Source organism: Oryctolagus cuniculus, chromosome 12, assembly GCF_051225735.1.
Source record: "Oryctolagus cuniculus isolate XC-2025 breed Fujian yellow rabbit chromosome 12, ASM5122573v1, whole genome shotgun sequence".
Classification (NCBI taxonomy): domain Eukaryota; kingdom Metazoa; phylum Chordata; class Mammalia; order Lagomorpha; family Leporidae; genus Oryctolagus; species Oryctolagus cuniculus.
The window spans coordinates 23,654,913-23,682,445 of record NC_142878.1 but is presented as its reverse complement, the minus strand read 5'-3'; the positions used below and the strand labels follow the sequence as shown (position 1 = coordinate 23,682,445).

Below are 27,533 nucleotides of genomic sequence, written 5' to 3'. Positions count from 1 at the left end.
TATAGATAGGATGTAGATATTTAAACTCAGAGAATGGAATACATTTGGAGAATTTAATTGATTTAGACTTCAAAGGGCCTGCCTCAGCCTACCTCAGCGTCTTTGGTTATCCATGCGCTCATCTCTCCCCCTTTCTCTGGCCTCCCCTCTGTCCCCAGAAGCGAGCCCAGCTCCTTATCTCACCCCAGGACCCTGCACGGGCTGCTGCTTCTGTCCAGACGGCTGCTGGTTCTTTCCCAGTGTCTTGCATGGCCGGCTCCTTCTCATTACAGATAGCTGTTTTAAACGAGTTCTCCCATGATTCTGTAATCTCAGCGTGTCTTATTTCTTTTTCCTGTATTTATTACACTCTGATTTTCTAAATCTCCCCACCACGTCATTAGCAGATCTATCCTCAGTCCAGCACTCACTGACCGAAGAATGACATGCCTACTCCTGTACTTGGAGATGTCGTACCAAAAGGTCATCTGTGTCACACCTAGAAGCCATCAGAGCTCTTCTGAGATACTCCACACCGCCCACTTCCCATCTCAGCTTCTTACTGGGCATTTTGTGGTTTCAGGACGTCAGTGACTTAATACCCGGACCTCTTCAGATCCTCACCCTACTTTACCCAGCGCGGCCTGCAGGGGGCGCTGTGGCGGGAGGCCTCCTTCGGTGCACGCCGGCGCCCAGCGTGAAGCGAGACAGAGGTGGGAGAAGGGGAGCGGAGAGGCGGGGCCCACCGGAAGAGGCGGGGTTGTCCATGAACCCGCCCCTCCTGGCAGGCAGTCCTCCCTCGCCCCGCCCCTACCCCCGCCCGGGCGGCCATGGCCATTCCCGGCATCCCCTATGAGCGACGGCTTCTCATCATGGCGGACCCTAGAGATAAGGCGCTTCAGGACTACCGCAAGAAGCTGCTGGAGCACAAGGAGATCGACGGCCGTCTTAAGGAGCGTGAGTGCACCTTTCTTTCCACGTAATCTCGTGCCTGGACTCGCTTCTGTTTCTGACCAAGCGGATGCCTCCCACCGCGCTGGGCAGCCGAGCCCCAGGGGTGGGAAGGCCTCGGTGCGGGGACAAGGCGCTTTGTCATCCGGCCCTTGAGCCCGGGGAGCAGCACCCGTCCGGGCGTGCGGGCGGCCCGGTCCGGGTCAGGAGGCAGAGAGAACATCCGCGGTCCCGAGGAGGAGGTGGAAAAGGACTGGAGGAGGAGCGGGGAAGACGTGGGCCGAGGCTGTCGCCCGGCTTGGGCTGCAGCAGGGCGGTGTTGGGGTCCCGGGACCCCGAGCGGGGGCGACGCTGTGAGTGAAGACGCCCGAGCAAGATAGGAGGCTCAGGGAGTTGGCTTGATCGAGGGGTCGAACGCCGGATCCGCAGGTCCGGAGAGAAGGGGCCCGGCGGTGCTAAGAACGCTTCTTGTCTGGGCTCGTGTAGTGCGGCGCGTTGTGCAAGTGCCGGGCACCCAAGTTTCCCTTAGTTGGGAGCACTAGAGTTTCTCCTGTGGGCCCTCCCTGAGGAGCCTGGGGGATTTAATTAAACGGAGGAGGCCCTGGCCATATGGTGTTTGTGCGGGACTTCCTTTAGGGTGAAAAGTCGGAGAGTGGCCGGGTGAAGGGGCAGTGAGGGTCCCCGACCCGCCGACTGTCGTTCGGATTTGTAGTTGGAATTCTGAAAATGTCAGGCTGCAAATGCAACCTAAAAAGGACTTCAACAAATACGGGTTGTCGATCTAGGAGAAAAAATGCGATGCTTTTTCTCTGTAACATTTCGTTTTTAAACTTGTCACCTACTCGTTATTACGTTAATGGTTTGACAGTGGATATGCAAAACGGAGTTAAGTAAACTTAAGTAGAGCGGGACTTGGTGACTTGAACTAAGTTTGTTGTTTAATTTAAAATGTCCAAATTATGTAATTTCAGTAAGGGAACAATTAAAAGAACTTACCAAGCAGTATGAAAAGTCTGAAAATGATCTGAAGGCCCTACAAAGCGTTGGGCAGGTAGGTCCCGGAGTTTCGGGTGCAGGGGGTGATGGGGATTTGCTTTGTTTGGCTTTTGGCTGCTGGCAAAAAGTAATACTTTTTTTTTTCTTTTCTTTTTTTTAGATTGTGGGTGAAGTTCTTAAGCAATTAACTGAAGAAAAATGTAAGTGAATTTAATTAGTGAAAGAACAATCACCTATTCCCCAAATTTTAAAATGCTTATTATTTTAATGACACAAGTGCAAGGAGAGACTAAATTTTCTTTCTATTGTTGTCTTCTTGGAGGACGGGATTTTAGTCTCAGTTTTTGAATCTGTCTTTTTATTTTCTTCTTCCAGTCATTGTTAAAGCTACAAATGGACCAAGATACGTTGTGGGCTGTCGTAGACAGGTAATGCTTTACATTTGAATAGTGCTTTATAATTGACAAAAGTTCATTTCCTGTAAGTTCCTATATTTGATTCCTGGGGTAGGCAGGCCAGGCATTACCTGTAACTGCCAAGGCTGATTTGTTTAGATGGAGCTAATTATTATGAAAGCCACGATTCAAACCGTGAGCTGTGACTTACGCTGTTCCGTGCCTTTTGCTGTGTCGTGTCACCTTGATAGGATCTATATACTTCAAGATCAAAGAGTGTTGGAAGTGAAAAATCATTTTATTTTAGCATCTTTTTTTAAATTTAAATATTTAATTATTTATTGTAAGTCAGAGTTACACAGAGAGAGGAGAGGCAGAGAGAGAAAGGTCTTCCATCTGCTGGTTCACTCTCTCGTTAGCCACAATGGCCAGAGCTGTGTCTGGTCTAAAGCCAGGAGCCAGGAGCTTCTTCCAGGTCTCCTATGTGGAGATCTTGGGCCATCCTCTGCTGCTTTCCCAGGCCATAGAAGAGAGCTGGATCGGCAGTGGAGTGGCCGGGCCTTGAACCTGTGCCCATATGGGATGCCGGCACTACAGACGGCGGCTTTACCAGCTACGCCACAGCGCTAGCCCCTATTTTAGTTTCTTTTTGAAAAGGATTTGTTTCGTATTTAAACATTCAGAAATGTTACTGTACTATAGCCCAAGTTAATTTTGTATGAAGTCTTTTCGATGAGCATATCAAATTGAAATAACTCTAAATTTCTTTTTACAGTCATCAAAAAACCAACAAATGGTTTAGAGTCATTCAGTATCATCTGAAACCAATTTATATAGTTCTTGGTTCTCTAGGAAGTATTCCTAGGTAAAATATTCTTGTAAATTTGTTGGGAGCGCTTTTTCTGAATGTTTTGTAGGTCCAGATTTTTTTTTTTTTAAAGAGCAATCTTCCATCTGCTGGTTTACTCCCTAAATGACTGCAATGGCCAGGGCTGAGCCAGGCTAAAGCCAGGAGCCTGGAACAGCATCCTTGTCTCCCATGTGGGTGACAGGGGCCCAAGCACTTGGACCATCATCTGTGGCTTTCCTGGACAAATTGGCAAGGAACTGGGTTGCAAGTGGAGTAGCTGGGAATCAAACTGGCACTCACATGGGATTCCAGCATTGTAGGTGGAGCTCTAACCCACTGGACCACGATGCAGGCCCCTACATGCAGGTTTTAAAATATTGATACAGCATGGCCATGGACTGAAATTTAACCCCAGGACTAGATCTGATTTTAGGGTCTTTCTTAGCACATAAGTAACTTGTTTTCTAAGTCAAAATGTTAGCTGCCTTATCAGACAAGGGGTTTTTATGTCTCATTCAGGGTTCTCTTATGCCAAAAGTTAAAATTTCATGGCCAGAGTGGACAGAGAGAGAGAGAGAGAGAAAGGTCTTCCTTTGCTGCAGGTTCACCCTCCAATGGCCGCTGCGGCCGGTGCACTGCGGCCGGCGGACCGCGCTGATCCGATGGCAGGAGCCAGGTGCTTCTCCTGGTCTCCCATGGGGTACAGGGCCCAAGGACTTGGGCCATCCTCCACTGCACTCTCGGGCCATAGCAGAGACCTGGCCTGGAAGAGGGGCAACCGGGACAGAATCCGGCACCCCGACCGGGACTAGAACCCGGTGTGCCGGCGCCGCAAGGCGGAGGGTTAGCCTAGTGAGCCGCAGCGCCGGCCTGAGAGAATATTTTTTTAAGGTTTTTTAAAAATTTATTTGTTTGTTTGAAAGGCAGAGTGACACAGTTGGTTCACTACCCCCTGTGCCTTCAACAGCCCCAAACTCAGGAGCTGGGGACTTCAACTGGGTCTTCAAGGTGGATGGCAGGGACCCAAGTACCATCATCCATTGCCTTCCCTGGTGCATTACCAGGGAACTAAATCAGAAGTTGAGGAGCCAGGACCAGAATTGGCACTCCAACATGGGAAGTGGGAAGCTTAAGCTGCTGTACCACAATTCCAGCCCCAAGAGGATATTTGAAAACTAGAAAATAATAGAAATGCCAGAATATTCCCTCTAGGTGAAAATGTTGAAATTGCCCCATATTGCTCTCCTTTTATTCCTTTTTTGGCTACCTCACTTACTGGCAATTTTAAAAACAATTGATTGCAGTAGACCTGTTGTATTTGTCTTTACTTCATTTTAATTGATAGTAAGTCCTCCATTAGTACCTGTTAATAAAGTCTGGTGGTCAGTAATTCATGATTCTGAAACTGTCTTGGTTAGTGGTTTTTTAAACAGTAGAAAAGAAACTATGTTTGAAAAGTAACATCCTTCATTTTATAGAGTGAATCTATTGAATAGCGTCTATCCAGTGCTCCCCAAATAAGTTACTCTGCTTTAATATGCTCTGATCTAATATATAATATACTTAGCATGGTGTCTGACGGGTAACAAAGGCCTAAAGCATCGTTGCTGGTTTTGGGATTTTGTGAGGCAAAATAGTATTTCCTCCCAATTCCCTTTGATCATACATTCTTCCCAAAAACTGTTCCCTGCAAAGTAAGCCTAATGAATATACCTTTAAAATGCCTCACTATTGTTCCCCTAAAATGTTTGCTAAAGGATTTTCTATAATGCCTTGGTACCAGTTTCCAGAGTCACCCACCGTGCTATAGAGCCTACCTCAAAGCAGTGAACACAATTATATTAAAGGGTGAACTTTTTTGAAAGTAAAATTGCAAAGTCCATTTCCTCTTCATAAGCAAGGTCATTGGCACCTTGGACATTTTATCAATCATTTCACATAGAAATTGCCTAAGAAGGTATTCTTTTAAGGGGATAGATAGAAATGCTTTTCAGATATTGCTTTTACAAGAGGTTTATGTTGGATGGAATTGACAGTTGACAGTCTGGTTTTCATGTTCTCTCTGAAGGATAAACATGAGTATTTGGTTTCTCAATTTTAAACTCTTGTTTGAGGATTATTCTTTTTAGTGTTTGGATAATAATGCCTTTTTTTTTTTTTTTTTTTTTAACAAAACTAGCTTGACAAAAGTAAGCTGAAGCCAGGAACAAGAGTTGCTTTGGATATGACTACACTAACTATCATGAGGTGGGTTTCCTATTTTTTTTTTCTTTAAGATGTGTGCTTGTGGGTTTTTTGGTTTTTGGTTTTTTTGTTTGTTTTAAATTTGAGAGGCAGAGTGAGAGAGAGAGAGATCTTCTATCCACTGGTTCACTCCCCAGATGGCAGCAAAAGCCAGGAATGGGCGAGGCTGAAACTGGGAGCCTAAACTCCATCCTGGTCTCTATTGTGATTAGAGGCACAAGTACTTGTTTGTCTTCCACTGCCTTCCCAGGCACATTAGCAGGAAGTTGAATCGAAAGTCAAGCAGCCAGGACTCAAACCAGCACTCTGTATGGAAGGCTGATGCCTTATGCAGTTACTTCACCCATTGCACCACAACACCAACCCCTCTGATTCTATTTAATTACTTGTTATTTTCACAGAGAAATTTTATTCAAAATACATATTTCTTGAAATCACTATTTTGACACTTCGCTCCTTTTGGTTAATTTAATCATGTTTGCGTGGATGAATTGATTATATACTCTGTAGGCTAAGAGAAAATACATCTTTTGAAAGAAAAATGCATACCTTTTCATTCCAGATATTTGCCAAGAGAAGTGGATCCACTGGTTTACAACATGTCTCATGAGGACCCGGGGAATGTTTCTTACTCTGAGATCGGAGGGCTGTCAGAACAGATCCGGGAATTAAGAGAGGTTGGTACCCGTGCTTTCTTCTCTAAAGTTAATGATGAATAGTACAGGTTTTAGGATGCCTCAAGGGAGAAACGATTCGTTTTTATCCAAATAGCTGTTACTGAATATTAATACATGTACTACTGTTGCTGAGAGAATAGTTTTGAATATCTAACTATGAAAATTATTGGAGTTAATTTGATGTTAGAAACATCTTTTAGTTCTTTCAGTGTCAGTGAAGGGACATAAAAAGCTAAGAATATTTGGTATAATCTTACGCCTTTGCCATCTATGGTTTTAATGATCATAAAAGGTTAGTTAGGTTGGAGCACATTTGGGTAAAGCATAATAACCCCATTAATTTTAACTACTATTTTTTTCTTTTTTTTTAATATTTATATATTTATTTGATGAAAGAGTTAAAGAGAGAGAGGGAGAGACACACAGAGAGAGATCTGCCATCCACTGGTTCATTCCTTAGATGGCCTCAATGGCCAGGGCTGGACTGGGCAGAGGCAAGGGGCAAGGAGCTTCACGTGGGTTTCCCACAGGGGTCGCGAAGTCTCAAACACTTGGGCCGTCTGCTGCTGCTTTCTCATTAGCAGGGAACTTCAGCAGTGGAACAGCAGCTGGGACTCAAACTGGAGCACATATAAGATGTTGGTGTCACAGGCAGTGGCTTTCCCTCCATGCCACCCTGCTGGCCCCTGACTAATCACTCTGAGGGTAGAGTGAGTTATCTATGCCTTATATTTTATTTTATTAAAATGGTTAGCTGCCACTTAAGAACAGTTCTGGTTGTAGGAGTGGCTTAAATATTTTAAGTTGTTAGATGAAGAATCAAAGTAGGATTGCCTATATCATAACACATAAACATATGGCTTTTTTTTTTTAAGCTTGACAACATATTCTTTTTTTAAAAAGAAAAAGACTTATTTATTTTTTTTACTTGAGAGGCAGAGTTACACAGAGAGAGAGAGAGAAAGGTCCTCCATCCAATGGTTCACTCTCCAGCTGGCCGCAACGGCTGGAGCTGCGCCAATCTGAAGCCAGGAGCCAGGAGCTTCTCCCTGGTCTCACACATGGGTTCGGAGGCCCAAGGACTTGGGCCATCTTCTACTACTATCTCAGGCCACAGCAGAGTGCTAGATCAGAAGAGGAGCAGCCAGGACTAGAACCGGCACCCATATGGGATGCCAGCGCTTCAGGCCAGGGCGTTAACCCGCTGGACCACAGCGCCGGCCCCAGCATATGGCTTCTTAATAGTTATCTGTAAAACAAGTTATAATGTCCCGTTGATTTTATCCTAAGGTAAGCTGGAAATATTTGAGGATGAATTAGAATAGTTGGAACATTCTATCTCATCTAATTTAAGTCCTAAGTCCGTAGTTCTTAAACTTCAGCAATTATGTTTTCTGGAACACATATTAAAAATACAGATTATGGCTGGCGTCGTGGCTCAATGGGCTATCCTCCGCCTTGCGGTGCCAGCACACCGGGTTCTAGTCCTGGTTGGGGCGCCGGATTCTGTCCTGGTTGCCCCTCTTCCAGGCCAGCTCTCTGCTATGGCCCGGGAGTGCAGTAGAGGATGGCCCAAGTCCTTGGGTCCTGCACCCCATGGGAGACCAGGAGAAGCACCTGGCTCCTGCCTTCGGATCAGCGTGTTGCACCAGCCATTGGAGGGTGAACCAATGGTAAAAGGAAGACCTTTCTCTCTGTCTCTCTCACTGTCCACTCTGCCTGTCAAAAAAAAAAAAAAGAAAAAAAAACAAAAACAACAACAGATTACTAGGCTCTTCCGGTGGTTTTGGTAAAGTCTCTTGTGTTGGGGCACAGGAATGGGGCGTAAGCATTCCAGGTGATTATGTAACCAAATTTTTATTTGACCAAACCTGAAGAAGTACTGGCATAGTATAAATAATAGCCTATTTTCTCCCATATTTAGTAAATGGGCAGCAGGGACAAATGTTGTCTTTCTGTGATGATCACCTGCACAGGAGCAGAACCTCATGGACACGTGCGTGCACATGCGAGCACACGTGCACATGCACACGCGAGCACACACACAGAGTCCTCTTTGATCTTCACTTTAGAATATGAATTCCTTTTTTTTTTTTTTTTTTTAAGATTTATCTATTTGTTTCAGAAGCAGAGTTAGAGAGGGAGAGGCAGAGAGAGAGCTCTTCTTCCATCCACTGGTTCACTCCCCGATTGCCCGCAACTGCTGGAGCTGGGCCTATCAGAAGCCAGGAACCAGGAGCTTCTTTTGGGTCTCCCACATGGTTGCAGAGACCTAAGCACTTGGGCCATCTTCCACCGCTTTCCCAGGTCATTAGCGGAGAGCTGGATTGGAAGAGGAGCAGCCGACATAGGAACTGGTGCTAATATGGGAAGCCGGCACCACAGGTGGAGGCTTAGCCTACTACACCACAGCGCCAGCCCCATAGAATATGAATTTTTCACACTTTTGGCTTGTCCTCGTCACACCTCATGGACACAGCTATTCAACAGAAGCTCATCTCCCTGGTTACTGGTGCTGTAAATAATTTAAGTTAGACAGATCCTCAGTTTGTCTATTCTCTTCATTTTGTTCCTTGAATCAGTCTTGGTCTGACATTGAGCAGAACCGTTCCTGTTGCTCTTCTATGGCTGCTTTGGCGAAGTGACAGCAGAAGAAAATTGCATACATGTTTCCTCTTAGTGGTTCTTGTAACTTAATCAATTCCCAATTTTATCATTATTTTGTATATTAGTATACAAAATGCAAACTAGTATATATCTTTGAGATTCTTAACTACTTTATGTAGTGTAATTTTTCATTGAGGTTTAATTTATATCAACAAATACATCTTCAGCATATATCTCAAATATGTTTTAAGAACTTATACATATGTGTATCACCCCAAATGTGTGGTTTGTTAAAATAACCATTACTTAAAGGTTTTTAAAATTAAGGTATTTTAAATCTACCTAAAGAAAAACTTCTAATATAAATGGTTTTATATAACATGGATGTTTAAATCTCTTATAGATTATGATGTGTACCCTTGACCATGTTGATATTAAAGTATTTGAAACTTCATTAAAATCTTTACTAACCTAAAGAAAAAAAAACCTTCTTTTTTAGGTAATAGAATTACCTCTTACAAACCCAGAATTATTCCAGCGTGTAGGAATAATACCTCCAAAAGGCTGTTTGTTATATGGACCTCCAGGTTGGTATCGAATTGTTTTTGCTCCTCCAGTAAGTGAATGAATTGAGGAATAAAAAAGTGAGATGGGAATTTAGTATAGTCAGTTCCAGCCTGCACTCTGTTCAGAGTAAGAGCAGGCTGGGAGGTGAGCTGTGTCCACTGCTCCCTCAGGCTTGTGCTGTCCAGTGGACCTCGTGGCATGTGTATGTTTACAGGCCACGTGATTCTGGTGCAGTAGTCCTCAGGTGTGCATCTCAGACTCTGGGCGTCTCCGAGATGCTCTCATGGAACCTACAGGGTCAAAGCTACTTTCAGAATACTCAGATATCACTGTGTTGACACCTGTGCTGATGGTGCAGCAGCATAGCATGAACAAGTTGTCAGTGGCATGAAAGAGCACGTGTGGTCATTATGTCCTTGATGAATGTACTGGCAGTATTTAAGAAAAATCATAAGCCAGGGGTGGACATTTGACAGGGCAATTAAAAGACCCCTACTTGGATTGCCCATATGTCATACTGAAGTGTCTGGGTTTGGGAACTGGCTCCACTTCCTATTCCAGGTTCCTACTGACGCACACTCTGCGGAGGTAGTGGTGATGGCTCGGGTGGTTGTGTCCCTGCAGCTTATGCAGGAGCCCATACTAAGTTCCTGGCTCCTCATCAGGCTGGTCCAGCCCTGGCCGTTGCTGGCATTCGGGGAACAAACCAATGGATAGGTGATCTCTCTGTCTTTCTGCCTTTCAAATAAATAGTAAAAATGAGTTTTTTTCTAGATAAAAAAATGAGTTTCACTTTAAAATATGGTTAATTGAGCAGTAAAAATGGTTACTTTTGTTAAATCTTTGATTACTGTTGTATGCTGCATGTGATGCAATGGGAAATATATACTAAGCACTTCTGTATGTTGGAAAGGATAGTTGTCTTTTTAGTAGAAGCATTTGTGAAGTTATTGGAGTTGCCAGTTGAATTAGGCTGCTTTTTATAGAATGCCATTTTTATCTGCAATTTGCAATCTGTGGTTCTTTAGACTTAATTGGTTATTAATTATTGGTTATTCAGATTGGTCATTTGTTATCTGGCACACATTTTCCCCAGATGAGCAAAGTGAGCTTGTCCTGTTAAAACAACTGATATTGTCTTTCTCACTAGAGGCAAAATGTGAACTTTCAGCAAAAATTCAAATTTTTGAAAAGTTGTATGTGGAACTGTGAGCTTGACAGCTTTCTAATAGTTAATACTTAAAGACTTTTCTGGTGAGCTAGGTGGTGATATTAGCAATTCTATTTTTTAAAATACTTATTTATTTTGAAAGAGTTACAGAGAGAGGGAGAGAGAGATCTTCCATCCACTGGTTCATTCCCCAAATGGGTACAATAGCTAGCACTGGGCTGTGCTGAAGCCAGGAACCAGGAGCTTCATCTCATATGTGAGTGGTAGGGGCCCAAGCCCTTGAGCCATCTTCCACTGCTTTTCTCCGGACGTTAGCAGGAAACTAGATGGGAAGTGGAGCAGCTAGGACATGAATTGGCACCCATGTGGGATGCTGGTGTCACAGGCCTCAGCTTGTACCTGCTACACCACAATGCTGGCCCTGACCATTGTGTTTTAATGTAATAAAAGTTTCTGTCATTATTCATGTTGTGAATAGAGTTTGATACAGTTTTAAATGTTTTTATCCAGTGAGATTGAAGTAACATTGTTAAGGCCTAATACCTGTTGGAGTGGTTATTTTAAAAAAGATGAAAGATAACAAGTGTTTGCAAGGATGTGGAGAAAAGGAAACCCTTGTTTACTGTTGGTGGGCATGGGTGGCCCTTATGGAAAACAGGAGGTTTTTACTGGAGGTTCTCATAATATTAGAAAAAGAGCTACTGTATGACCCAGTATCTGGGTATATGTCCAGAGGAATTAAAATCAGTTGTCAGGGCAGGCATTTGGAGCAGTGGATTAATTCTCATCATGGGACACCCACATCCCATTTGTAATGCTGGTTTGAGTCCCAACTACTCCACTTTTGGTCTAGCTCCTTGTCAATTAAAAATAAAAATTACAAGGGATATCTTGAATGCAATTTAAAGTTTTAATATCGAGTAGAAATACTTTGGAATTTTATGGGGAAATTCTGTTTGTCATTTAGCTTTAATTTGGGAAAATTGACTAGCCAAAGGATGACATTTTTAAAAGGCTTTTGAAAATTTTGTTTACTCTCCAATTAACTAGGACTTCTTTTCTCATTCCCAGGGACAGGAAAAACACTTTTGGCGAGAGCTGTTGCTAGTCAGCTGGATTGTAACTTCTTGAAGGTAAAGGAGAGATTCTTTGGAGTTGAAATTGAATTTTTCTTGAATTGTCCTATGTTTACCTTAATGTTTTTCCTTTAAACAGGTTGTATCTAGTTCTATTGTAGACAAATACATTGGTGAAAGTGCTCGTTTGATCAGAGAAATGTTTAATTATGCCAGAGACCATCAGCCATGCATTATTTTTATGGATGAAATAGATGCTATTGGTAAGAATATGTGTTTCAAAATTTAAACTTTTTTTGGAAAGTTTTTTTTTTTTTTTAAGATTTATTTATGGGGCTAGTGCTGTGGTGTAGCGGGTAAAGCCGCCATCTGCAGTGCCGGCATCCCATATGGGTGCCGGTTCAAGACCCAGCTGCTCCACTTCTGATCCAGCTCTCTGCTTCTGGCCTGGGAAAGCAGTAGAAAATGGCCCAAGTCTTTGGACCCCTGCACCCACATGAGAGACCTGGAAGAAGCTCCTGGCTTCAGATTGGCACAGCTGCAGCTATTGAAGCCAGTTGAGGAGTGAACCAGTGAACCAGCAGATGGAAGACACCTCTCTCTCTCTCTCTCTCTGCCTCTGCCTCTCTGTAACTCTGCTTTTCATTTGAAAGATGGAGTTATATATAGAGAGAGAGACAGATAGTCCATCCTTTGGTTCACTCAAAATGGCAGCAACAGCCAGGGCTGAGCTAGGCTGAAGCCAGGAGCCTAGAGCTTCATCCAGGTCTCCCACATGGGTGCAGGGGTCCAGGTACTTGGGCCTGCTTAGCAGGCACATTATCAGGGAGCTGGATTGGAAATGGAGCCGCCAGGACTCAACCTGGTGCCCATATGGGATGCTGGCTTTGCAGGAGGTAGCCTAAGCTGCTACGCCACAATGCCAAGCTCCATCTTAATATTTTCAGCTGACACTGGTACATTCCGTTTTCTTAGATGATGTTTATTGTGGAAAAAAGTAATGCATTTACACATCCAAATCTATTTTAGGTGGTCGTCGGTTTTCTGAGGGTACGTCAGCTGACAGAGAGATTCAGAGAACTTTAATGGAGGTAATATTTGGTAAAGGGGGTTTAATAGAGAAATACCTATTACATGAAGAACTGAGCATTGCATATTGCAATGGGAAAATACATACAACAGTATCTGCATAATTCTACTTGGCGTACATTTGAACGATTTTATGTTTTATCAGCAGGTCAGCTATTTAGTTGTTTAAATTGTGTATTATGAATGTGATCTTGTGCTGGCTTTATTAAGACGTCTTATGAGTAACAGGCACTATAAGACTGGCAATAAATGAGTTATATTTATTTTTGACTGTGGCCCAAAAGTCGTTCTTTCCTCCCTTCCTTCATTGCTGAGACTGAAAGGCAGCTGACATAGTTGTGATGACTGAGCTGTGGAGGAGTGTATATGAGCCTTTCCCCACTTTTCTCTGCTCCACATCTGGGAAAGTGATGGCAAGATCCAAAACATATTCCCACTTCTGCAAATACAAAGTAATGTAGGTAGTGCAGTTCTTTTTCATTGAATGTATTTGAAAATCACTTTTCATAAATTATATTGCTCTGCCCAGGAGATGTACAGTATTTTTCAGTTAATTATAAAGTCTGCAAGAAGTTTCCAATTGAAATATTTCAGAACAACACAAATACTGGTTTTATTTCATGTAACTGAGAATGTCAACTAATAAACATATTGTTGTGCAAGCTAGAGTTTTGCTTTTTCTTACGTTTTATTTATTTGTATTTGAAGGTCAGAGTAGCAGAGATAGACAAAGCGTCCATCTGCTGGTTCATTCCCCAAATGCCTGCAACAGCTAAGGCTGGACCAGACTGAATCAAGGAGCTAGAACTCCATCTGGGTCACTCATGGGGATAACAGAAAACCATGTGGTTGGGCACCATCTGCTGCCTCTTGGGTGCCTTAGCAGGAATCCGGATTAGAAACAGAGGCAGGACTCAATCCCAGGTCCTCCAGTAAGGGATGTTGGTATCCCAAGCTGCTGCTTAACTCCCTGTATCTCAGTGCCCACTCTGGTTAGTTAGATTTTTTTTTTTTTTTGGACAGGCAGAGTGGACAGTGAGAGAGAGAGACAGAGAGAAAGGTCTTCCTTTGCTGTTGGTTCACCCTCCAATGGCCGCTGTGGCCGACGCACCGCGCTGATCCAATGGCAGGAGCCAGGTGCTTCCTCCTGGTTTCCCATGCGGGTGCTGGGCCCAAGGACCTGGGCCTCCTCCACTGCACTCCCTGGCCACAGCAGAGAGCTGGCCTGGAAGAGGGGCAACCGGGACAGAATCCGGCGCCCCGACCGGGACTAGAACCCGGTGTGCCGGCACCGCAAGGTGGAGGACTAACCTGGTTGAGCCACGGTGCCAGCCGGTTAGTTAGATTTTAAAGAATTTATTAATTGCAGTAAGATTTTTCAAAACTTACTCAAGAAAATTTTAGGGATCAAAGGAAATAATGTTAGGTGTCTTGGTATTTTTTTTTTATTATTATTATATTTGACAGGCAGAGTTAGACAGTGAGAGAGAGAGAAAAGTCTACCTTCCATTGGTTCACTCCCTAAATGGTTGCTATGGCTGGCATGCTGCGCCAATCCGAAGCCAAGAGCCAGGTGCTTTTTTTTGATTTATTTTATTTATTTGAAAGACAGAGTTACAGAGAGAGGTAGAGACAGAGTCAGAGAGAGAGGTCTTCCATCCACAAAATGGATGGAAAATGATTCACTCCCCAGATGGTCTCAACAGCTAGAGCTGTGCCGATCTGAAGCCAGGAGCCAGGAGCCTCTTCCGGGTCTCCCACATAGGGGCAGGGGCCCAAGGACTTGGACCATCTTCTGCTTTCCCAGGCCATAGCAAAGAGCTGGATCGGAAAAGGAGCAGCCGGGACTAGAACCATTGCCCATATGGGATGCCGGCACTTCAGACCAGGGCTTTAACCTGCTGCACCACAGTGCCAGCCCCAGGTGTCTTGGTATTTTTATGTGAACCAGAATTATTTGAAAAGATACTTTATGAGTTTATTATCAAATCTGTAGGAAAAGCTTTGTGTGTAGTGAACTCAATGTGAATAATACGGTTCACATAAGCACTAATACATTTTTGTTAGCAACAATACTCTTTATTTTTATTTTATAAAATAATTTTGTGAAAATAATCATAGATGTTGGAAATATGACCATAGTTCCATTTTATAATATTTCACTAGATGGAAGGCACAGGGTTTACTAAAGCTATCTGATAGCTATGAAGAGGTTTGTGGTTATAATAAAGCAATTGATCTACCTTGGAACTTTGAGTGTGGAACATACATACCTTTATAAAAGAGGAAGAAAAACGTAGAGGTCCATGAAGTGGGGATTCTGAAGATCACATGTTTATCTGTAGGAAATATATGTTAGGGTATTATTCATAAATGAGAGTACCTCAAGAAGTTAATGGAAACTACATATTATGAAAAAAAAACTAAGTATAGATTTCAAAACCAAAATAAACTCATTTTTAAAATGCATTTTTCCAAGATTCTTTGAAGTACCCTGGTAGAGGATGTGTGCTGTCTATTATGTAGTGGGTAGAATGTTTTGTAAGATCTCCATCATTTGTAATGTTCTTAGTTGCTGAATCAAATGGATGGGTTTGATACTCTGCATAGAGTTAAAATGATCATGGCTACAAACAGACCAGATACACTGGATCCTGCTTTGCTACGTCCAGGAAGATTAGACAGAAAAATACGTGAGTCAAGGTTCTTTACCTGCTCTCCATTTCCTTTTGTGTCTGTTTCTCTGTATATTCATCTCCTCACCCCCACTTTGTTCAAAACACATTGTAAAATAATTTCTTATGATTTCTCATTTTCAGATATTGATTTACCAAATGAACAAGCAAGGTTAGATATATTGAAAATCCACGCAGGTCCCATTACAAAACATGGTGAAATAGGTAAGGAAATCATTTTTTTAATATATTTACATCTGGTAAATTAAGCAGCATACTTTTAGATATTGCTGATGGCCTAGCAAATCAGGTTATAAATTCAGCAGACAGGATGATTTTAAACCCAGTACATGTTTGCTACCTACTATACAAAGGAAGTGTTGTAGGTGTTAGGGACATAGTAATGGAGGAAACAAATACCTGCCTTTAGAGAACTTAAATTCTTCTCAGGAAACACAGATGAAATATGGGTGATGTGGTATCTAAAATGGAATAAGTGCTGTGGAAAAAAATAAAGAAAGGGAGGATTTTATGTACATTTTTAAACGCAGTGGGAGAGGGCATGGGAAAGGCCTTCCCAAGAAGGAGATTTTTAAGCAATGACATGGAAAAAGTGAAGGAATTAGACATGGATACTGGGGAGAATTATTTCATTCAAGGTGGAGCAGCAAGAGTCTGAAACAGGTGTGTGCCTGGCATATTCAGGAAGCAGCAAAGAGGCCCTGGTGCCGTGGGAGAGTGGACAGACAGCAGTCAGCAGGCGAGGGTGTAAGGTAATGGTGACCAGATTGTGTGGAGTCCTGTGTAGAGGTCAGCTGCAGGGACTTCAGTGATGTGAATGCCCTTGGAGGGTTCTGACCTGAGGAATTATAGGATCTTACTTTCTGTTAACATTTTTAAAATTTTTTTGAAAGTCAGTGTTACAGAGAGGGAGAGACACAGAGAGAGAGAGATCTTCCATCTTCTGGTTCACTCCAAATGGCTGCAATGGCTAGGACTGCGCCAGGTCTAAGCCAAGAGCTTTGTCCCGGTCTCCTACATGAGTACAAGGGCCCAAGCTTTCTTGGGCTGTCCTCTGCTGCTTTCCCAGGCACCTTACAAGGAAGCTGGATCAGAAGTAGAACAGTCCTGACAGGAACCGGTACCCATGTGGGGTGCCATCATTGTAGGCGACAGGTTAGCTCACTGTGCCACAACACCGACCCCTATTTTTAATTTCTTAGTCTAGAAAATTAGAAACATAAAAAAAGAGGTAAGTATATAATGAATTACTAATACCCATTGACTCATCCCCTTACCTTCGCTAAATTTTTTACTTATTTAAAATTATACAGTTGTGTCCAAAAAAGTTACTTCTGTAGGTTTTTGTGTAATTATTAGTATATTGGTAACTTTTTGTTCCTATAACGAAATGCCTACAGTGTGTGACTTTATAAGGAGAGATTTGTGTTGGCTCATGGTTCTGGAGGTACAAGGTTCAAATAGCGTGGCCCAGACTCTGGCAAGGAAAGCCCTGCACTGCAGCACATGGTGGGAGTGTTTGTGTCTCTGTGATCGATCCTGTCTTTTTTTTTTTTTTTTAAGGTTTATTTATTTATTTGAAGGCAGAGTTACAGAGAGGCAGAGATAAAGGTCGTCTTTTTTGTCTTTTTTTTTAAAGATTTTTATTTATTTATTTATTTGAGTGGTAGAGTTACAGACAGTGAGAGGGAGAGACAAAGAGAAAGGTCTTCCTTCCATTGGTTTACTCCGCAGATGGTCTCAACAACCGGAGCTGCAGATCCGAAGCCAGGAGCCAGGTGCCTCCTCCCAATCTCCCATGTGGGGGCAGGGGCCCAAACACTGGGGTCATCCCCTACTGCTTTCCCAGGCCATAGCAGAGAGCTGGGTTGGAAGAGGAGTAGCCGGGACCCGAATCGGCACCCATATGGGATGCCGGTGCCACAGGCAGAGGATTAACCTACTGCGCCACAGAGCTGGCCCTGAGATAATAGAGGCCCTCTATCCACTGGTTCACTCCCCAGATGGTTGGCACTGCAGGCAGCGGCTTTACCTGCTATGCCACAGTGCTGGCTCCAATCCTGTCCTCCTTATAATGCCACCAGGATTCTCTGCTGGCTGACCAATCTCTGATAGCCACAGATCTGATCCCTTCCTGAAGGCCTCCACCTCCGAACACCACAGTCAGATGAAGTTTCTGCCCTTTTTAAACAAAACTTAGGTGATTCCAGTTCTCTATGAGATGATGTGGCTTTATCAAAGGGGGTAGCAAATCCTCACCCCCACACACACCAGCTTTTTTGTAGTGTAATTGACATTTTTTAAAATGATGAGATTCTGGATATATTTTGAAAGTAAAGTTGACAGGACTTGCTAATGAATTGGATGTAGGGCGTGAGCTAAAGACAGGTACAGGGAAGATTCAGGTTTTTGTCCAGCTGGAAAGATGCAGCTGCCATCAATTAATATTGAGAAGACTGGAAAGATTAAATTCTAAGGAGGGAATAGGGATTTAGTTCTGTGTATTGTTTGATAAACTATGTGTATTAATTCTGTATGTGTCTGTAGTTCATTGGGACAGTCTGTGCTGGGGAAATAAATGTGGAAAATACTGGCATAAACATGGTTTGTAAAGTCTTCTGATGAGATGAGATTTCCAAGGGGGTGAATAGATATAGAGAAGAAGTCAAAGGCTGAACTTAAATAATTCTAACATTAAGAAGTTGAGATGGGGGGCCGGCGCCGCAGCTCAACAGGCTAATCCTCCGCCTAGTGGCGCCGGCACACCGGGTTCTAGTCCCGGTCAGGGCGCCAGATTCTGTCCCGGTTGCCCCTCTTCCAGGCCAGCTCTGCTGTGGCCAGGGAGTGCAGTGGAGGATGGCCCAAGTGCTTGGGTCCTGCACCCCATGGGAGACCAGGAGAAGTACCTGGCTCCTGGCTTCGGATCAGCGCGGTATGCCGGCTGCAGTGCGCCGGCCGCGGCAGCCATTGGAGGGTGAACCAACGGCAAAGGAAGATCTTTCTCTCTGTCTCTCTCTCTCATTGTCCACTCTGCCTGTCAAAAAAACAAACAAACAAAAAAAAACAAAAAAAGAAGTTGAGATGGGGGCTGGCGCTGTGGCGCAGTGGGTTAACGCCCTGGCATAAAGCACCAGAATCCCATATGGGCGCCAGTTTGAGACCCTGCTGCTCCATTTCCAATCCCGCTCTCTGCTATGGCCTGGGAAAGCAGTAGAAGATGGCCCGAGTCCTTGGGTTCCTGCATCCACATGGGAGACCCGAAAGAAGCTCCTGGCTCCTGGCTTTGGATCGGCACAGCTCCGGCCTTGGCAGCCAATTGGAGTGAACCATCAGACGGAAGACCTCTCTCTCTCTCTCTCTGTGCAACTCTGACTCTCTGACTTTCAAATAAATAAATAAATCTTCAAAAAAAAAAAAAGAAAAAAGAAGTTGAGATGAAGAAATAGTATGAGTCTGAAGACACAATGGCAGAGGTAGGAATAAACCAGGAACTGATGGTACCTGAGAAGAAAAATGAAGGAAGTGTTTATTTTTCTAAATATTTTATTTGAAAGAGTGACAAAAAAGGACAGACAGAGAAATCCTCTAGTTCACTCCCAAAATGGTCACAACAGCCAGGGCTCCGCCAAGCGAAGCCAAAAGCCAAGTGCTCTCTCCAGGTCTCCCAGGTGCCTGGGGGAACTGAAGTGCCATAGTCATCATCCTTTGCTTGCCAGGTGCATCAGCAGGGAGCTGGGTGAGAAGCGGAGCAGCTGGAACCGGGACCAGCACTCCGATAGGGAACGGCAGTGTCCCAAGTGGCGGCTTAACTCATTGCACCATGATGCCAGCCCTGAATGGGTGTCTTAGGAAAGGACTGTTCCCCTGTGCAATGCTGACAATAGGACAGATAGAATTCCGAGGATAGACCGTTGGGTTTTACCCCATGGTGATCGTTGGTAACCTTGTCAGAAATAATTGTTTGGAGTGGTGAGGTTGAAAGCCTACGTGAATGGATTTCAGAGAAGTTGAAAGAAGAGACATTGGATTTAGACTTCTTTCTCTCTTTCTCTCTCTCTCTCTCTCTCTCTCTCTCTCTCTCTTTCTCTCTCTCTCTCTCTCTCTCTCTCTTTCTCTCTTTCTTAGGTAGAGTTACAGACAGAGGGAGAGAGCGGTCTTTCATTCGCTGGTTCACTCCCCAAACGGCCACAACAGCTAGTTTTTTTTTTTATTTTTTTATTTTTTTTATTTTTCTTTTTCTTTTTGACAGGCAGAGTGGACAGTGAGAGAGAGAGACAGAGAGAAAGGACTTCCTTTTCCGTTGGTTTACCCTCTAATGGCTGCTGCAGCCGGCACGCTGCGGCTGGCGTACCGCGCTGATTCGAAGCCAGTAGCCAGGTACTTCTCCTGGTCTCCCATGTGGGTGCAGGTGCCCAAGCACTTGGGCCATCCTCCACAGCACTCCCGGGCCACAGCAGAGAGCTGGCCTGGAAGAGGGGCAACTGGGACAGAATCTGGCGCCCCGACCGGGACTAGAACCCCATGTGCCGGCGCTGCAAGGCGGAGGATTAGCCTATTGAGCCACGGCGCCGGCCCTGAATGCATTTCTTATTCAATGAAATAGAATCCAAGCTCAGAATGAAGATGGGGAAGTATAAATAGATTTGAAGACAGGAAAATGTAGAAAATGGTTACCTGTTAAACTTGAGACTGGACGAGGGCGGAGGCCAGTCAAGCCGGGCTTATGAGCCACATGCTGTTTGCCATCTGTTTTTGTAAATAATGTTCCGTTGTAACATAGTCATGCCCATTCATTCATGTTTTCTCTCTGGCAGTTTTCCAGTACAATAGCAGAGACCATATGGCCTGAAACACATAAAATATTTACTGTCTTAGCCTTTACATAAAAAGTTTGGTGTCCGATGAAGTAGAGGAATTTAGTATAATTTCAAGGCAGTTAAAAACAAAAATGCTTTAGAAGTTAATGGCCTAAAATAATTACAAATAGTTGATCTGCACCTCTCATTATCTCATTGCTTCTGTGAGAGTTTTCAACTGGAAAGACTGAACAAAGGAGGTCACTTTATAGGTTTCTTCCATAAATTACTGGGCTGTTATTAGGTGCCAGAGACTGTGTCAGCCCTAGAAATCCCTGCTCATAGGAAGTTTACAGTGAACTTGAACCTGATTCATGACTATCTGTGTTAAGTCAAATAGAGATCGACATACCCTGCATTGACCATTAGAGTAAATCCACATTGTAGTTGCCTAGGCTTTCTTATTTCTCCTCGTATTCCATTTCAAATGCACAACTGCTACCCCAAAGTGATAGCTCTTCATTTCATGTTGATCATGTGGATGAGTGGAGAGGTCACTTAACTTCGATTTTCATGAATCTTTTACTTTACCACCTTGAAGCTTACATAAAAACCAGCCACCTGCTGTTGGGTTCCACGTGATGAAGTTATGTCTGATAACTAGGACCTTTCATATTTCCTAGTGTAACTGAAGCAAATTCCATTGTTACATTTAGTTTTGAATGTTATAGGTTTCTTTAAAGAAGATTTGGTGATAGTTTTATTGAGTCATAGCTGGATGCACATTCACAAATGCATAGCTGTTTGCACTGTAAAAACAGGTTGAGGTGCGTTTGGATTTTGATGATGTTTGTATGTCTTGATGTTAAGGTTTCAGAGATATATGGTATTATGATTAAAGAAGATTTATTTGACAGACTTTTAGCTTGATCAATTTCAAAGTAAGCTCTTTAAATTCTCCATGTGGGCATACATGAAGAAAAGGTCTGACTTTTTTGTTTGGGTCAGGGAAGCTAAATTCTGATGTTTTTTATTAAACAGATTATGAAGCAATCGTGAAGCTTTCGGATGGCTTTAATGGAGCAGACCTGAGAAATGTTTGCACTGAAGCAGGTAAGGGTTTACAGGCTACTTTTACTACTGGTTGTGATTTTTAAAAATTGGCTGAAACTGAGTGTATCCAGAAGCAGAACTTGGGCCTTGCAAGGATATGGATACATGATTTCTGTTTTTGTTTTGAAGGGAGAGGATGGGTGAGGTGGTTTCAGGAAGAGAGAACAGGGCAGATGAGGTGGGAAGAAGGGTACAGCATTGAGTCAGTCGCTGTAGGTAAGACGGCTTGATTGTGAGATCTCAGAGAAACACGCAGAATGCCTTCCAGGATTACCCAGCTGAAAGAGGGGAGACTGGAACATTACTTACCACCACTTCCCCCTTCCAGGTGTTGCATTTCTGGTTGCCTTAGGGGCAAATGTGTAAAGCTGAGTAAGTGATAGGACAGTGCCCCCTGAATGTGGGAAGAGTAGTCAGTGGCATCCCTGGCTGCAATTAGAATGAACCAGTGCCATGGGTAGCTGCTATGCGGATTCTCCATTCCTGGTCTGTGAACAGTAAGCTTTCAAAGATTGATTTATGAATTCTGTGACTATGCAATTTGTGTAAAACACAGTTGTACATTTCTGTGGCTTGTGTGATATAATTTTTATTTGTGGTTCCAGACGGCTTTAACACGTCACCTACAGTCCTTTATCATTTGTCTTCTGGATAAAATCTCCAAATTTTAAAAAAGTGAATTTCTATAGTACCTTTTAGTTAATGACATCATAGGTTGTGTCTTAACTATTTTCTGAAGTATTTGTATCTGTAATGGCCTTTTATTTTCCCATGATGTTTAACCTTATTTTAATGCTACATGTAAATTCCACAGTGATTAAAGGAATTGTCTGGGCATGGCTTTTCAGTAGGCGTTACCTTTAGAGGTATTCTGTGACTCACTATCTGGATCAAAGATCTGCAGGTCTAGAAACTGTATACAGATTAGAGTAAATCATGTTTGCAGAGACTTATCAGTAAACAAAAAGCGTAAAGGGTAAACTTGAAATACTTGCAGTAGTTTATGACAGTTTCTTCCCAGAATCCGAATCAGACCAAATTATTCTCAGAAGGTTACTTTGGTGAAACTACAGTCCAAACAAAAGCAGTGGTGTGATCTTACAGATTGATGTCATCAAATTATGACATGCTTTTTTTCCCCACGTTTTTTAAAGTTTATCTTAAGTTATTCCCAGTAAAGAGCTGTGACTTCTGTGTGAACTACAATTTTAGCTTTTTGACGAATGGGATATTTATACCTGGAGACAAAGTTTCAGTTCTGTTTTCTTTTTATTGGACTTGAAGTCTTTTTTGATAACATACCTTTTTCTTAAGTTAAAATATACTTGAATTTGATTATAATTGACTTTTTCATTCCAGTCCTGACATTATAATCATTTTTGGATTAGAGTATATCTCTTTTAAATGTATACTCAATAAACAGTGCATAGAGTTTATATATATAACTTACCTAATTTAGTTGTAGGCTTCTAAACAGGTTTTAAGACTATTTTTTTTAAAAATCAGCTGTTTTATTCACCAGATTTCCAGGATGACATATATTGATTATTTCTAAGACTCCTTATGTAGAAATTTAGAATGGAAAGATGGGGTACCAGTGTTGTGATGCAGCAAGTTAATCTAACACCTGTGATACCAGCATCCCATTACTTGCTGGTTCAAGTCTGGGTGCTCCACTTCTGATCCAGGTCCCTGCTAATGTGCCTGGTCGTGCAACAGATGATGACCCAGGTGCTTAGGCCCCTGCCACCCACTTGGGAGACCTGAATGGAATTCCAGGCTCCTGCCTTCTGTCTATTCTGGCCCTGGACCTTGTGGCCATCTGGGTAGTGAACCAGTGGATAGAAGATATCTTTGTTTTTGCCTTTCAAATAAATGAAAATAAAAGCTTATAAAGGGGGGGGGGGGATTGGACTGGTGCTGTGGCTCAGTGGCCTGAAGCACCAGCATCCCATAGGGGCGCTGGTTCTAATCCCAGCAGCTCCTCTTCTGATCCAGCTCTCTGCTGTGGCCTAGGAAAGCAGTAGAACATGACCCAAGTCCCTGGGCCACTGAACCTATGTGGGAGACCTAGAGGAGGCTCCTGGCTCCTGGCTATGGATCGGCGCAGATCTGGCCATTGCAGCCATCTGGGGAGTGAACTAGCAGATGGAAGACCTCTCTGTGTCTCTACCTCTCTCTCTCTCTCTGTAACTCTGTCTTTCAAATAAATAAAATAAATCTGTTAAAAAAAAAAAAAGGAAGCAACCTTTGAAATTACTCTAACTCCCACATTTTATATAAGTGAAAATTCAATACAAGATCCTCAATGGAAATATTAGTAGGATTCATTTGATTAATGGATAGTGATACTTTAACAGCTTTACTTAAGATCATGAAATCCAAATCTCAAAGGGGCTGGCTTTGTGGCCCAGGGGTTGGGCCACTGCTTGGGACACTGGCATCCCATACCAGAGTGCTAGTCTGTACCTGGCAGCTGCACTTCCCACTCAGCTTTCTGTTCATGTGCCTTGGAAGGCAGCGTATGAAGGCCTACAAACTTTGGCTCTCCTGCCTATGTGGGAAATCCCAGTAGAGTTCCTGGCTCTTGACTTTGGCTTGGTCCAGTCCACCCCTGGCTGTGTGGGCATTTGGGAAGTAAACCAGCAGATGGAAGATCTCTCTCTGCCTCTCAAACAAATAAATACATTTTTGAAAAGATTTTTTTTTCTCAAATTCTAGGGCCCATATCCATCAGAAAACTAGTGTTAAAAGATTTTACTTATTTGTCAAGTACTATTTGACAAGTAATTTGTCAAAAATTGCAAAAACAGTTGTAATTCTTGAATATGAGTCATAGAAGAGTATCAGTTTATATATGAATAAGATAAATTTTAATACATGAATAATGGCTCTGATTTTTGTTAAAGCCACTGTTGGTTTTCTGTAATTTCCTATTCTCTAAACTTTTAGTTATTAGTAGGAAAAGGGCTGCCCAACTACTGGAAATGTTTTCTTTTGTGTTTCCTCCTTCCAGAGAATCACTGCCTTTTGTTTCTAATTTTTTTTTTTTCTACAGATTTATTTTATTTATTTGAAAGACAGAGTTACAGAGAGAGGTAGAGACAGAGAGAGAGGTCTTCCACCCTCTGGTTCACTCCACAGATGGCTGCAACAGCCGGAGCTGCGCCAATCTGAAGCCAGGAGCCAGGAGCTTCTCCCTGGTCTCACACATGGGTTCGGAGGCCCAAGGACTTGGGCCATCTTCTACTACTATCTCAGGCCACAGCAGAGTGCTAGATCAGAAGAGGAGCAGCCAGGACTAGAACCGGCACCCATATGGGATGCCAGCGCTTCAGGCCAGGGTGTTAACCTGCTGCACCACAGCGCTGGCCCCTAGTGTTTCTTAACTGCTTAAAATGTGTGTGTTTGTTGTTGAAAATTTGGGAAGGTTTTTTTGTTTGTTTTTAAGAGTTACCATATAATACAAGATTGTGAGATGTGAGATACCGTTGAATACAAGATGTGAGCAAGATTTTAAATGTTCAGTTAATTAGCTGCTTTTGATTTTGAAAGTGCTGTTTGCCAAATCTGTGGAAATTAACTGAACTAAGAGTTTTTTGTGTTTTTAAGATTTATTTTATTTATTTGAAAGGCAGTTACAGAGAGAGCAAGAGACAGAGACCTTTCATTCTGCTGGTTCACTCTCCAAGTAGGATCAAGAGCTATGGCTGGGCCAAGCCAAAGCCAGGAGCCAGGAGCTTTATCCAGGTCTCCCACGTGGGTGCAGGGGCCCAACCACTTGGCCACCTTCTGCTTTCCCAGGCACATTAGCAGAGAGCTAATGCTGGTTTTGGAGGCAGTGGCCTAACCCACTGGGTCACAACTTGGCTCCCAAGAGAGTAGTTTTTAAGCATTTAGAAATACTGGATCAAAAATAATAAATCTAGGCTCCTTCACATTTACTCCCTAGAATTACATTGTTTAGTTTTCTTACACTGAACTTATTTCACGTGTGATGTATAGCAATCATGCTGTCTTATTCTCCACAGGTATGTTTGCAATTCGTGCTGATCATGATTTTGTAGTACAGGAAGACTTCATGAAAGCAGTCAGAAAAGTGGCTGATTCTAAGAAGCTAGAGTCTAAACTGGACTACAAACCTGTGTAATTTACTGTAAGGTTTTTGATGGCTGCATGACAGACATTGGCTTAATGTAAAAATAAAGTTAAGGAAAATAATGTGTGTATTGGCAACGATCTCATTAAAAGTATGAATAAAATATGTATGAGTAACATAAATTAGTATATAATTCAGTGATTCAACTTTTAAGATTGGTACAGAAGAAATTTGTATGTTGTTAATGCTGCATTTATTGCAGCAGAAATTACAAAAGAAGAATGTGTTGAAGCTTTTCATATTTGCTGTGTGAACATTTTGTAAAACGTTGAAAATGGTCTGGGAGTAGTACAAGAGAGCATTTCTTATGACTTATTTTATATCATTTGTTTTCCTCATCCTAAAAGTTGAATAAAATATGTTTGATTCAGTTCCCCTAAATATATTCTTATCTTTTTCTAAGGAGGACATTTGCTATGGTCCTTTAAGTTCATTAGTAAATAAAGTATTTATTTGATAACTCAGATGAAGTTGTATTTAGGTAGGTTTTTGAATTTTACTGTAAAATATTCCCCACACTTGGTGTTCATAAGATCATCTGTTATATATAACATAGATGTGTGAGCGTGTCTCTATATATTCCTCCTCCCAGAAAGTGTCTGCCTATTCTTCACGGACTTTGATTAGGCTATTTGATAGTTACCTGAAAAAGTACCTGCATATACATAACTTTCTAAAAATTATGATTAAAGGTAATATTTGCTAATAAATATGACTTGGCATTCTTGGTTTATGTGAAATAATTACTTTTGAGAATGTTAAGGTCTGGACTCCCTTCCTGCTTGGAAAAATTCTCATCTACATACATGATTATAATTTGCATATACTGTAATTTCACAGGATTAATAATTTCCCAAGCTCACCAATGACCTCAGTAGGTATCTATGGATAACAGAGTGTGTCAAATGATGGGGAGGTTGGTGTCAGAAAGTTTTTTTTTTTTTTAAGATTTATTTATTTTAAAGGCAGAAAGAGAGAGAATCTTCCATCTGCTGGTTCATTACCAGATGCTCACAACAGCTGGGCAGGACCAGGCCCAAGCCAGGCGCTGCATACGGGTCTCCCACATGGATGGCAGGAGCCCAAGCACCTGGGCCATCTTCTACTGATTTTTCCAGGCCATTACTAGGGAACTGAATTAGAGTGGAACAGCCAGGATACCAACCAGCGCCCATATGGGATGCCAACATTACAGGTGGTGGCTAAACCTGCTAGGCCACAAGGCCAGCCCGGTCAAAAATGCTTAAGACAAAAGTTCTGTTACTTATTCACAATTGTTTCCCCTATGTGGCAACACAAATCACATAAAGGAGTCACTGGGAATCCCTTGAGATTGTATAATTGAAGGCGCTATTAAAAAAAAAAAAAGACACTCCAGTTTCATAAACACCAGAACGAACAATATAGGACCTGGTTAACTATACAGTCGTTCTTCAAATTAACAGCTGGTACAGAACCTTTTATAATTTTTGAAGGTGGAAGATATTTATAGTGATAGAGAACATGGAGCCCTCGAATAAACTCCGGAACAATTCTGTTTCTATGTGTGTTGGCAGTCTATTGTGTACATACGAGAAAAAAATAAAAAGTGTATGGGCGGGGGTTTTAATCAAATATCCATATTGTCCTTTATTGTCACTTGCTTTTTGTTCATTTTGTCTTTGTACTCCTGTGTTGGCAGTAGGTTTTAAAGAATCATTCTAGCGTACAAATCTTTAAATGTGGGTTCTTCACTTAGCAGCTTGGGTTTCCTCATCTGTTTGAAAACAAACTAGGATAGTGTCTCCCGAGGCCAAGAGAGAGCATATACCTCGCTTTTATTAACGCTGACGCGAACTCTGTTTCCACAACTACCGACAGCCAGGTGGTTTATTAACGTGTTGGAACATGGGCAGACTGGGGATTAAAGTCGGAACTGAGGAAGTATCAGCTCCGTTTCGCAAGTATTCTTAGAAAGTCACCATTTCAGTAACGTGCCTCAAGGTGACGGCTATTTCATTTTCTGTGTAGCATAACATGACTTTAAACTGACCTCTTGTATTCGGGTTCTCACTCGCCGCCGACTGCACAGGACTCCGAGAAGGGAGGAACTCCGGATGCCAGGCCTGGCCGGCAGGGTGTGTGCACCCGTCCCGGACCGCCCCACCGCCTTTCCCAGGACCTTCCC

The 27,533-nt window shown here is 42.7% G+C and overlaps 1 protein-coding gene across 1 annotated transcript; it reads left to right on the top strand.

The window, feature by feature from the left end:
- The first annotated feature begins 740 nt into the window (after positions 1-740).
- On the top strand, positions 741-26,076 carry PSMC6 (proteasome 26S subunit, ATPase 6). Its single transcript, XM_089309698.1, has 14 exons — positions 741-936; positions 1,902-1,981; positions 2,087-2,126; positions 2,302-2,354; positions 5,351-5,418; positions 5,978-6,092; positions 9,199-9,286; positions 11,509-11,570; positions 11,653-11,776; positions 12,543-12,604; positions 15,175-15,295; positions 15,422-15,502; positions 21,136-21,207; positions 25,239-26,076. The coding sequence occupies exons 1-14, from the start codon at positions 810-812 to the stop codon at positions 25,355-25,357; spliced, it is 1,212 nt and encodes a 403-aa protein (XP_089165824.1). The 5' UTR covers positions 741-809; the 3' UTR covers positions 25,358-26,076.
- Positions 26,077-27,533: the final 1,457 nt, after the last annotated feature.